Source organism: Oratosquilla oratoria, chromosome 37 (assembly GCF_046742065.1).
Source record: "Oratosquilla oratoria isolate Oo_2021 chromosome 37, ASM4674206v1, whole genome shotgun sequence".
In the NCBI taxonomy this organism is placed as follows: domain Eukaryota; kingdom Metazoa; phylum Arthropoda; class Malacostraca; order Stomatopoda; family Squillidae; genus Oratosquilla; species Oratosquilla oratoria.
The window spans coordinates 9,607,861-9,620,360 of NC_134813.1; the positions used below are offsets into that span (position 1 = coordinate 9,607,861).

General features: G+C 39.8%; 2 protein-coding genes across 2 annotated transcripts in view; one reads left to right on the forward strand and one right to left on the reverse strand.

The window, feature by feature from the left end:
* The first annotated feature begins 2,767 nt into the window (after positions 1-2,767).
* Positions 2,768-4,926, forward strand: LOC143019444 (uncharacterized). The gene is made up of 2 exons (XM_076175078.1): positions 2,768-3,460; positions 4,158-4,926. Exons 1-2 carry the CDS (start codon positions 3,197-3,199, stop codon positions 4,227-4,229), a joined length of 336 nt encoding a protein of 111 aa, XP_076031193.1. The 5' UTR covers positions 2,768-3,196; the 3' UTR covers positions 4,230-4,926.
* A 2,757-nt stretch (positions 4,927-7,683) lies between these two features.
* Positions 7,684-12,500, reverse strand: part of LOC143019309 (sialate:O-sulfotransferase 1-like) — an 11,105-nt gene continuing 6,288 nt past the window's right edge. Inside the window, exons 5-6 of the mRNA XM_076174949.1 lie at positions 11,764-11,858; positions 7,684-8,596 (exon numbers count right to left, since the gene is read on the reverse strand). Coding sequence (XP_076031064.1) covers positions 8,253-8,596; positions 11,764-11,858 — 439 coding nt within the window. The 3' untranslated portion in view covers positions 7,684-8,252. The remainder of the gene's footprint in view (positions 8,597-11,763; positions 11,859-12,500) is intronic.

Consider the following 12,500-nt stretch of genomic DNA (forward strand, 5'->3'; position numbering starts at 1 on the left):
GGGGTTGAAAAGTGATGCATTAATGGGCTTCTGTGCTATGGGAAAGTCGGAAATTGTGGTACAAACTTGAGAAGTAGGGAATGTGTCATCCATGACTTTGATGCGTGAGGGATATATTTCGAAATCGCAAATATTTGTACCAACTGTGAGATGGAGGGGTGCGTAAGTGTCATAGGCAATAAAAATGCAAGTATGACCTTTCCTTGAAGTAGAGCTGATATCTGAAAGGAGAGGAATGCCATTGATGCGGCAAATTTCTGGCATACAGAGTACATCGGTGTCTAGTGCATGAAAAACTCGTAGGTAGGTATTTGTATACTCACGATGGAACAGTGTCTTTGGGCTGATGAGCACTGTGTGAGTGTGAATGGAGATAACACTTCTGAGACTGGGGTGGATTTGATGTTGAATTCCTCTATGAGGGCCAAGGTGTCTTCCGACGGTAAAGAAGAAGAAGAAGAAGAAGAAGAAGAAGAAGAAGAAGAAGAAGAAGAAGAAGAAGAAGAAGAAGAAGAAGAAGAAGAAGAAGAAATATTTAATGGGTGCTTTGTCCTGAGTTTTGATGATTTGGACATGTGGGAGGAGGTATTGCGTCTGTTACGTTTGGAACACATGTCCACAGCTGTCAGTAAAGTAGAATAGTTAGAGTCCTGGGGAGAGGTTGGAGTGGTTGAGCACTGGGAGCTCTGTTGTATGAAAGTGGTGGAACAATTTGTTCTAGCAGCTGGTGTATCCTCGTGTGATAAAGTGGACAGAATGTAAGGAGTACAAGCAACTGACGCGGAGTATTGTAGGTTCAATAAAGGTAGTAAAGAAACGATGGAGTGTTCACTTGCTCACAATTTTTAATTTCACAGGGGAAATAACAATATGTGTCTCAGAACCAGACTGCACTATGTCTGATTAACCATGGGGGAAATATATACACTGCCACATTGATGCTTGTCATTATTGCGCATCATACAAATGTCATATTAGCGGTCATGTTCCCATCATAACTTATCCTACCCCTTACAAACCATTCGACACAGTAGCTATTAACCTCCTTCAGTTACCACTTACATCCAGGGGAAACCATTTTTCACGATTCTGCATTTTTTCCTACCTACCAGACATGATAGCACAACACGTGGCAACAATGAGATTCTTTCGAATATTTGTTACCTTTTTTCAAATAACAAAATGTAATACTGCTTACCACCTTAGTTCAAATGACTTAGTTGAACGCCAGAACCGAAAGATTTTCAATGTTCTTCGACACCTTGCTTCTGATCTTCACCTTCCTTGGGATGAACATGTCCCCAATGATTCAAGCTTGCATTAACAGTGCCATAAACAGTTCAATATCGGAATCACCTCATTTTGTCCTCTTTGGCTCGGACAAAAGGCTCACATATGACCTTGTTTCAGAACTACCTCCCATTTACTATTTCAATGATTACATTAAGGTCAAAGTAACAAAACTCAATAGCCTTTTCAAAAGAATTCATAATACTCAAAAGAATTCATAATACTCTTATTCTGGCTAAGGACGATATGGCCCGTGTGCATAGCAAATCAGCCAGAGATTGTACTTTTGAAGTTGGAAAGATTGTTTACACCCTCAGCCACACCCCCATCTCAAAGCTCTCCCCTAAGTTCACTGGACCTTTTCGTATCATTGGACAGGAGTCAAATAACAAAGTCAAAGCACCTAGGTTGCGCAAACTTACAGAGACCATCTTGCACAAATATCATATCAAAAGAGTACCCCGTGGCCTCGACATAGAGAACTTTCCATCATAAGTTAGTACTACCCTGTCAACTTCTCCCCCTAGTCCTCTCCTCCGTTACAGCCTTAGCAGTCGAGCCACCCCTTCATAATATTGCATCTTGTTTAGGTGAACAGAAGTAATATCTACTTCCATATGTTCTTCAGATTAAGACAATTTTATTTTAGACAGTAATATTTCCCTATAATAAAATTGCTCAAAATCCATGTACATTTATCTCATATGTCAAATTCTTATATTTCTATCTTATTCGAACATTAATTTAGCGAGTGGTACCTGTGCCGAGCATCTGTTGCAAGAAATGACTGTAGATTGAGTGTGAATTATTCATTCTATACTAGTGTGCACACGAACACGCGCATACATTAGCTACACGATGTCATATCTTGGTGGCACCAACAGCCTTCAACGGACCACCTATTGTGTAATGTGACCCGCGTTCAGTTTGGCTTGACCTCAGAAATCAACCGTCAAGCCACTTGCATCTCGACCGCGGATTCGGCCACACACTATTGCCATACGATAGTAGTTAACGTAATTCATTTCTTATATTTAAAGATGTACAAAGAGTTGAAATAAATACTGAGTGTCCATATTCAGTTCCATAATGTAAATAGTTGTAGATAAACAGACAGATGTTTAGAATTATAAGTTGTAAAATATTGTTGGCAATCGCCACCATTTTCTTCGTCACCTCCTTGGATGGAAATCACCAGTCACGGAGGAGACGCAAAAGACCAGAAACCACGAAGAGTTTATATCTAACCAATGTAGAACAACTCTAGTCTACAACATTCCTGTTTAGCAATTACTCTTAATTTCCCTAGTGTTGTTTCAGACAATATTGTGGTCAAAATCTCTTATGTGTAAAAAACATTAGGCTGTTGATTCGTTCTGACTCTTCACTTATGTTTAAGTCTTTGCCTGTTTGGTTAGTGTAGCATTTATCACAGTGATTACATGGGGCTTTGGGGGCTTTTGATGGTGCTGTTCTTAAAGGTCAGATATCAAGACTTCCGTAACTTTTTGTATTTACAGTTTAATGTACATAAAAAAGCATACTGACAGTATTCTATATAATTCCACCATCTACATCTTATCAAATTTGGCAAAAACAGTTGTTTGTCTTCATCTCATTGCGTCGTCTGCTATTCGAAACAACCCGCCCGTGCGCTTCGGGAACGTTCGGGGAATTCCGCGTTCGTGACGTCACAGTTGCCAAACAATATTGTTATTCTGAGAGTGCATCGTATCGCTTTTGCATTGTCAGTCGTGTGTCGTCTCTTGAGTGTCTCAATTTTTTTTTTTTATTGTAACAAAATTGTTATAATAATGGTGTACTGCGTTGCCGCAGGCTGCAACAATGGTAGTGGAAGTGGGAGGAGTTTCTTTCAATTTCCTACGGAGCCAGCCCGACGATCGGAATGGATAGAAAGGTGAACAGAGCAGGCAAAAGACCGGGCAAACTGTGGGAGCCTTCGAAGTTTTCAGAACTTTGCTCTGACCACTTCGAAGAGGAATGCTTCGAAATGAATCTAGCGTTATCGATTGGATTTATGGAGAAGACCAGGAGACATCTAAAACCTGATGCCGTGCCCTCAATTTTTGCAGCTACTACAAAGCATTCCACGCCGAAACCAAAAAAGAAAAGTAGGAGGTCAGCGTTTGATAAACGCCGGAGGCTTGAGGTACCGTAGGCAGTTTACTTTTTCTGACTCCATGCATCATGTGCATGCGTTAGGCTTAGGCCTATGCCTATGTCAGAGAGGGCTTGTTAAAAATTCCATGGACATGCAGGATGGCCTATATAGGCCTAGTAGACTTAGTGAATTAAACTGGCCCTGAAGCCATGGACCGGGGCAGTGGCGGCGCCAGGGGGGGGCTTGGGGGGCTTTAGCCCCCTCAAAAAGTGGACAGCCCCCCATAAGCCCCCCTAACTGAAATGAGCAAATTGAAAATTTAAAACACTCATTGGAATAATTTTATTAAGTGGAATTTTTAAATGCTAGGGCTAAAGATTTGTCAGCCATCAGTGCTAGCCCTACCATTAACACCCCTCCCCTTCTGAAATGAGGATAATATGTGTATTATCATATTACTATTAGCCCCCCAAAAATTTGCTCAAGGATGTGGTAAATCCATCTGGTGAAGTGCCGGTAAGCAATATATCTGTATAGCCTGAAAGAAACAACTGCATAAATATTGATAGTCATTTTATGATGTTTTTCCTTGTACATATTTTTATTTTTATACACTTTACTGTGTTTAGTAAAATAGAAAATACACAGTTGACAGTACTTATTAAAAGATTATTTGGCTTCATTTTATTTACATGTATTCATTCATTCATTCCAGTATTTTAAATGAATAATCTCAATCTTGCAGGAAGAAATGGCCACAAGGCAATTCATATCATTTAATTTTCCCCCCATGCTTGGAATTTTAGAGAGAGACTGACAAATGATCGTCGACATAAAAACAAAGGACCCCATCCCATGCTTGCAATGATAGCCTAAATAAGGTAGGAATAATGCACTGAATTTCATACCAGTTGGTATTCCCAATCCTATGAGAGTGGTCAGATCTTTTGCGTTTGCGTCTAGGAGGGGTGGTAGGCCCATCTTGATTCTCGGCACCGTCTAAATCAACGTCGCCGTCGAATTCCGTCTCCTCCCCCGTGGTCTCGGGTTCTGAATCTGACAAATCGCTTTCCCCTTCTTCTTCGCTATTTTGTTCACCACTTTCTTCATCTTCACTTGCACTGTATTCCGACGAAGAAACGGGCTGTCCTATTATCAGTTCGAACTGGTAAGGCTTTACAATGCGATGTTCGGCGATATCAAACTCCTCTTCCTCTTCTTCTTCCACCATACATACTATCCTTCCGAATTGGAATGCACAATGGGCCATTTTTGCGAACAAATTTGGATTAAAAACGAACATGAAGATGAATAACTCGATTGGAATGACTGAGCTGAACTACAGCGTGTGTTTCTTTGTCCGATTGTTTGGCAACTGTGACGTCACCGCCGGTTCACCTAGCGGCGATTACTGGTACTAATTACTAATCGACTAGAACATCTAGACTTCGGAAAAGTGGTATGTGAGGCGCAATTAAAAGTGAATTTTCTGAATAAATTCTTCTGTAACAGGTAAAAACTTTATTTGTATGCTTTTGAAAAGTACTTTTTCGAGCAATACGATGATTTTTTAGCGAATGGTATATCTGTTGATATCTGACCTTTAAACACTAAAGTGTATTTAGGATATGTGGAAGCCTAACTAACGATATACACTTCGTATATAATTTAGGAATGCCACAAATAAATCTGCTGCATTTTTTCTTAGTACTTTCCAGCAAAAGTGATCAGGGTATGACTGGAAGAACTAAAAGATTCATCTTTATACTATTGACTCGATCTTCATTATGACATTTCATTACCACTTTCTGGTAATTTTCAACAAGATGGTTGGGATACTTTAAGTTCTACATCTAAAAGTTCTGGACTACAAACAAAAAAGTCTCTAGGAATCATGGAAGAAAAAACACTTTAGTTTTTAGATTATGGGCGGAATAGAAATGGATATTGGCAGGCTTTCTAAATATATACATTTTCAGATATCTACTGCTTATGTATTACCATAATTATCATTATTATTACTATTATTGTTATTATTATTTTCATCATTATCATTAATATTGATATTATCATTACTACTATTGTTATCATCGTCGTCATCGTTGTTATTATAATTACTATTATCATCATTATAATTTTTGTTCTTGTCTTTGTTAATGCTTTATATAGTCACTTAAGGGGAGAATTTGGGGTTTTTCTTTTTTATCATTGGATTTCAATTAAATTTGTACCATATTATAAATGTTCTCCGGTGAACATTTTGGCAAATTTTCATTACTTTTGTCATTTAAGTTTTTGAGTTATGGTCATTTTTGTCCTTTTTTTGGACCTTTTTTCGCTTGTTTTCAAAGTTATAGATCTCAAAAACTGTATATCACATAAATTTCAAATTTAAACCTGAAATGTATGGGTTTTAAATAATGATTTTGTCAATACAGATTTTTTATATTATTTTTGTCTTTTGTTTAATATTTTGTTTTCAAATTCACATGAAAAAACTCAAAATTTTGAGAAAAAACCCCCTGCCATTTGCCAACTTAAGACACAAAAAATAAAAATTCCCTATTTTCAAATTTTTAGACAGAGCCTTTAGAATTATATTACCTTTTTCAAATACGGTGTATCTTGAAAAATAGCTGAGATCTATTGCTTTAAAGTCTTAAAAACTTTTTTTTCGGGAAATCGCTGTCAAAGTTTAAAATATGTTATACTTTTTTTATTTCTAACAAAGCCTATCCCTGATATTTTTTCTTTTGTGTATCATCATGTTTTCTATGCTCTGTAAACTTCAGAAACAAGAAATACATGATAATTTAGTAATATAAATATGTTTTGTACTCACCAGTCACCACCACTGCAGGCAATTGCTGGTACCCAGTCCCCTCCCACCACCTTCTGGTGTCAGGATACTATCTATACATGACTATAATAAAAGTATAGTCATGACTATAATAAAAATATAGTCATGCATAATAAAAGGGTATCATCTGGCACCACCAGACTCATGTCGCTGGGTTTTGAATTAAAAGCCATCAGGATCATAATCCTTTGAGGGCTTGGCAGTGGCACCTTGCTTCCTCTTCTTGGGTGGCACTGGGGTTGACCTCCTCCTTTCAAAGAAGCTGTCACTTTTGAGTGTGTCAGCTGTTGATGCGAGTCCTATTAATGACAAAACAGAGCCTTCTTCATAACCAAAGTTATGTTGCAAGACTGTTACCTGTGCAGCAAAAACCAATTTGTCCAGTCCAGCGAACTTTGACTTGGAACACTTTCCCCAGAGCTTGGCATGCAAACTTTTATTAGGATTTTGTGTTTTGCCTTTGAGACACTTTTCTAGAAGATCTTTTCTTGTTAGGTCTTCATTCACACTTTTAACCAGGTCTTGTTCTTCCTGACTGACTCGAATGGCAACTTTCATTGCCTTATGATCAAAGGTTTCCCCTGCTGCTGTCTTTTTCTTGTAAAAACACCATGATTCTGGACAAAGATCATGTTGTGGCAACTCATTTGTGCTTATACAATGATAAAAAGTTGCCATTATGTCAAGTTTGAGCTCCTCCCAATTACCACCAATTTGCCTGTTGACTGCATTCAGGTAGTATTGTTGCAAACGTTTGACAACAGATTCTGGCAGGGTCATCACTGACCTAAATTGAACTTTTCCTGTCTTTGCTACTTATTTTTCTCTCCTCTGTTGCTTGAGAGTCAGCAGCCGCTTTCCCATTCTTTTATACAAATGATTATTGCATTCTTTCTTTATTACAGGATGCTTTTTGCCATAGGGGCTTTCATCACCATTCAACTGTATAAGGGCCTTGTATGTACTAGAGTCCCCATCACTAACCATAGTCGTGCATCTAACCTTCATGTCACTTGACCTCTTCCACATTCTCAAAGCACACTCAGGTTCCATGCTAACTGATGGCCCAGAGAAATTTTTCTTACATAGATTTTTCTTTTTGTGATTGTCCAGTTTAGCTGTCAATTCTTCTTTAGTGATCTTATTCTTCTCATATTTCCCTGTAAGGACAGAACAGGCATGGCAATATGATCCTTTGGCCTTCCGTATTTGCTTTATCTTTCTAGGAGGCATTATGACAAAAAATAAATAAATAAATAAGAAACACAAATATTCACACAATTTTTTTTTTACGAGATTACACTCTCACGCAATCAAATTTATTGTGTAACTAGTGCGTAAGCATGCTCTGCGTGATTGGAAAAAGCTTCTACTGCAAAATAAAACAAACAGAATAAAAATATCTGCATTTTTCGCGAAGATAGTGAAGAATATACAAAGACCTACAGTAAACAGCTGACGATTTGTTTATGGGTTCGTCCAGGGACGCCATTTAAATGCGTACTACCGCGTATTTAAAGAGTCGTACGTCAGACGCCGTAGCGTATTTCGCCTCGAGAGCTTGTGAGTGCACTCCTAGATAGATATTGGTTGCAATGTAGCCAAAAAAAAAAAAAAAAAAAAAAAAAAAAAAAAAAAAAAAAAAAAAAAAAAAAAAAAAAAAAATCTTTTTTCAACCTTAAATCTCAAAATTCTCCCCTTAATTGTTTACCTCTATGTAACACAATTTTGTCCTGACCCAGACATCAGCGGCATGAGGTTCTATACAGAGCGGATTTCTGTGAATGTCAGTTCAAGGATTCAGTCGTTGCATCAGAGGGTAGTTAGCAAGAGGACACCTCCTTAGAGAACGCCTAGACTGGTCTAATTTTCTGTAAGGGGTACAGGACACCTTCTTAGAGAACGCCCAGACTGGTCTAATTTTCTGTAAGGGGCACATACTTGTGTAGAACACTATATAGGATGTACACAGGTTTCGCTTTAATTACGATAGAGGGAATAGTCAGGAAGAGGATCGAAGCCCCTTTTCTGTAGACTTGTATTCACGAAGTTGATGGCATTGGCAAAGGCCAGTTTCTCCTCGGGGGTGTAAGGATCAATAGTGAGCTGATTGCCTTTATACTCCCCCTCCAAGTGCTTTTTCAGACACGACAGTCGCCCTTCGTCAGGTTCCATCCCCAGGAAACGGAGAATGAGTCGCAATTTAGGAATGGGGTCTTCTCGAAGGTACTCGTAATATATTGGGAGGAGGCGACGGGCTCTTAGGCCTGCAGACGCCACCTCTCGCCACCCCTTTGGGCACCCATTGGCGTGAAGGTGGAACTCTGTGGAGAAAGAACGAGGGTTTAGTCTCCAAAATGCTGGGAGATTGAGATTGGGGAGTCCCTTTGACTGAATAAAATTAATAGGATACATATAGTATCAAGAGAGTTAAACGAAACTGTTAAACTCATACAAACAATTAAATTTTAATATTTCAATCAATGATATACACTTCGTATATCATTTAGGAATGACACAAATAAATCTACTGCATTTTTTCTTAGTGCTTTCCAGCAAAAGTTATCAGGGTGTGACTGAAAAAGCTCATTAATAACGCCTCTATTTTATTTAATATTGTTTTTTTTTTAAGAATCATTTAGATAAGCACCTAAGCAAGATGCTGTAATGACTGTCATTTATTTTATATATCTTATTTGTTTTGTTATCATTTGTCTGTTTGTTTATTATCATTTGCCTGATTCTCATTTATTGTTAGTTATTTGTGAATTTATTATTATTTACTATTTACCTGTTTGTTTATTATTTAACTATACCTATGCATTTATTCGATCTATTGTTATTTATAGTTTTTATTTATTCATTTATTTATTTATCAATATTATAATATCTTTTTCGCATCCGACCTTGATATGGACCAAAAGGTCTCCTATCGACATGCTCCGCCTTTGTAATCCTTTGTTTTGGAATCTAACCAAAATCGTTAAATAGCCTGAGTATATGCTCAGGCTATTGAACAAGTCAAATAAATACACAATAGCGGGAGATATGTCATGTTAAGATGTGTTATACTAATTAGCTATAAAAAAAAAAGAAGTTGAAGAGCACACCAATAAAGATACTAATCCTTCTACAGGTGGTTAATAGAGTACTAGGTATATAGATTCCTTTACTTCTAATTCCTAACGAATTATTGGGAAACCATCACTAGCTGCCCTCGACACTCCTTTTCCCTCTTTTGGTTTTGTCCATCAACAGTGAACAAGTGTTCCCTCAGCTTATGTCTTCCACTTTTTGCATTCGGCTCTGCACAAATGCCCTCTGGCACATGGACAGTTAATCCCCATCCTCCTTAACTTTCCCCAGTTTTTATTTACCTTCTCCCGCTCCCCGTATCTTCCCATTTATTCTCAGAGATTTATATACCTCCACACTGGCACACACCCAGAACCTAGCTGCAGATGGTGGACGGGTGCCGCTCAATTGGACCCCAAGTCACGTGGGACTAAGAGGTAACGAGGCTGCTGACGAGGCGGCACGTGCGGCCACCAGAATGCCCGACATCAGCAGCGACGTCCTACCCAGATTGCAGTAATGCCCGGTACATTGCTGCCCGAAGGATCGCTGCAGAACGTCAGGAACAAGAGAATTCACCGAGGCTGGCGGTATAGTTCGCAAGATCCACCGCCTACCAGCCCCTTCGAGCCGACCGACAACAAACCAGGGTGGTCCAGGTCACCCTGCATCGCTTGCGTATCAGGTACTGAACACGGGAGGAGCTACGGGACGACTTCCTCGAGCGGCAGTGCGAACGCTGTGGTTTCAACACAAGTAGTTTTTTGGTCCACTACTTGTTGTCTTATCCCGCCATCGTGGAACTGAGGCATAGCATGGCGGATGTGGACATTGAACGAAGCAGGAAAGCCAGGGACGCCCTCCTCGTCCGGAAGGCACAACAAAATGGAAGTGTGCTGGTGGAAGTGGCGCGCCTCGCGCCTCCACCTCGTTTGGGAGGATGTGCGAAAGAAGGAAGTCGAAGATAAATGTGGGTAAAAGTAAGGTGATGAGATGTACAAGGGGAGAAATTTGCAGCAGACTGCAAGTAAGTATTAAGGGAGACTGGAGGAAATGGATAGCCTTAGTTTTTTGGGTGTGAACGTGGCGGGAAAGGAAGGAAAGGAGGTGGAGGAAGAATGTAGATTCAGAGAAGCAAGTAAATGCCTTGGGGGATTAAAAGGTGTGATGAGAAATAGATATTTGGGAAAGGATGCTATGATGAGATTGTATAAAGGAGTGATTGTGCCATATGGGGGCAGAAACATGGAACATAAGAGAGAAAGAGAAGAAGAGTTTGAAAGTGTTTGAGATGAGGTGTCTGAGAATTATGATAGGGGTTACGAGGCTGGATAGAGTGAGAAACGAGGAGGTGAAGAGGAGAACGAGGGTGGAAAGGGAGTTGGAAGATAGGGTGGATGAAAGAGTATTAGGATGGTTTGGACACATGGAAAGAATGAATGAAGAAAGATTAGTAAAAGAGGTGTGGAAGGCAGAGGTGGAAGGAGTGAACATGAGGAGGCGACCAAGGATGAGATGGATGGATGGGGTAAAAGGGGCACTGGGAAAGAGGGGAATGTCTGTTGAGTGAGGGCGAGAGAGGGCAGAAGACAGGGGTGAACGGAGGATGGTTGTGTATGGATGATTGCTGTGATGCATGAGGGGGAGTGGGTGGGGGTGAGGGAAGTATGTGTGGATGATATTTTGACGCAGCCCGAAGGGATTTCTCCCCGTCTTCTCCATTTCTGCATGAGGGGACGTAGAGGGGGAGTCGCCGATTTAACGAAGCAGCCTTGCTGTGAATGTGCTGTGTTTTGCGACATTGTTTCTGACCCAGGACAGTGGGCGAGATGCAGGGATGACCGTCATCCAGGAGGAGCCAAGATAAGAGGGAGGGAAGGGGGTGGATGGAAACGGAGTATGTGGGGATGGAATGGGTGGGAGTGTTTTTTATGCCTTTGTTTTTTTGGTTACCTCCCTTGTAAAGGGGGAAAAAATCTTTGGTATATGTATGTATGTATGTATGTATGTATGTATGTATGTATGTATCAACTTATCTATCTGTTTTTGACTGAAAGACACGCCCAAAAGGGCGTAATGAAACAAGCCTGCAGTGGCGGGCTATTGGCCCGTTCGCCTGTTATACAGATGTAAATTTACAATAAAAAAGAATGTATCATGAGCGGTTGGTCTTTCCTAGGTAGTCTATATTCCATGTACTTGATCAAGCTCTAATAAGCGAAACGTCGTTCTAGTATTTCTCTTATATTTGGTCTGCTATCAGTAGATAACAATAATTTCATTCCATTTAATAACGCTAGACAGATTCATTTGGTTGCAATTTGCCACCTAAAGCAGCGAAGGGGTAGGTGTTTACATTAGCAATGACTGATGTACGTTTTAGTTCACGCTAGTTGCAATCTTTATACTCACGTACCTTTAGAAGAGAATTGCGGCTCAGGTACGTTGTCCTTAAACCTCTTGATGTCATCCGCCTTGCTGCTCTTGAAGTTGAAATAAGAGATGCAAGATCTGTGGGTGACATTACACAATTGTTAACGATAAACAGTGTCTTGCAGTGGGCAGCGACGACTCCCACAATGACGAAGACCAGGTCAGAGAGGAGAAGGAGCAGAAAAAAGAAAGAAAGAATATGAGAAGGGTGGAAAATTAAGAATATAAAGATTAAGATGGAGGAAATAATGATAAGTAATAAGAGGAGGAGGAATACGAGAAAAGGATATTATGCAATGAGCGGTGCAGTAGAAGGAGCGAGTTTACACACACACACACACACACACACACACACACACACACACACACACACACACACACACACACACACAAACACACACACACACACATACACACACACACACACACACATGCATATTAACATCACCTAAGGATTGCAACATAAATTCATAAAACATCATATCATCCATTTAACGTAGCTGGTCATCGGAACATAGATACCTACCATGTCTATCAACAGCACACTCATACCACATATACATACACCCAAGATTCTTGGCGTAACGTACGATACATCCATGTCATTCAAATGACACATCACAAACAAAAGGACATAATGCACACCTAGACTTAACGCGCTTAAATCAATTGTAGGAAGAACATTCGGACAAAACAAAGAAACTACAACTACAGTATACA

Bases quoted from the DNA above. Each gene is read 5' to 3' on its own strand.
- LOC143019444 (XM_076175078.1), top strand. From the start codon at position 3,197: ATGGATAGAAAGGTGAACAGAGCAGGCAAAAGACCGGGCAAACTGTGG. The intron at 3,461-4,157 runs GTACCGTAGGCA...TCAATCTTGCAG, and splicing joins ATAAACGCCGGAGGCTTGAG to GAAGAAATGGCCACAAGGCA.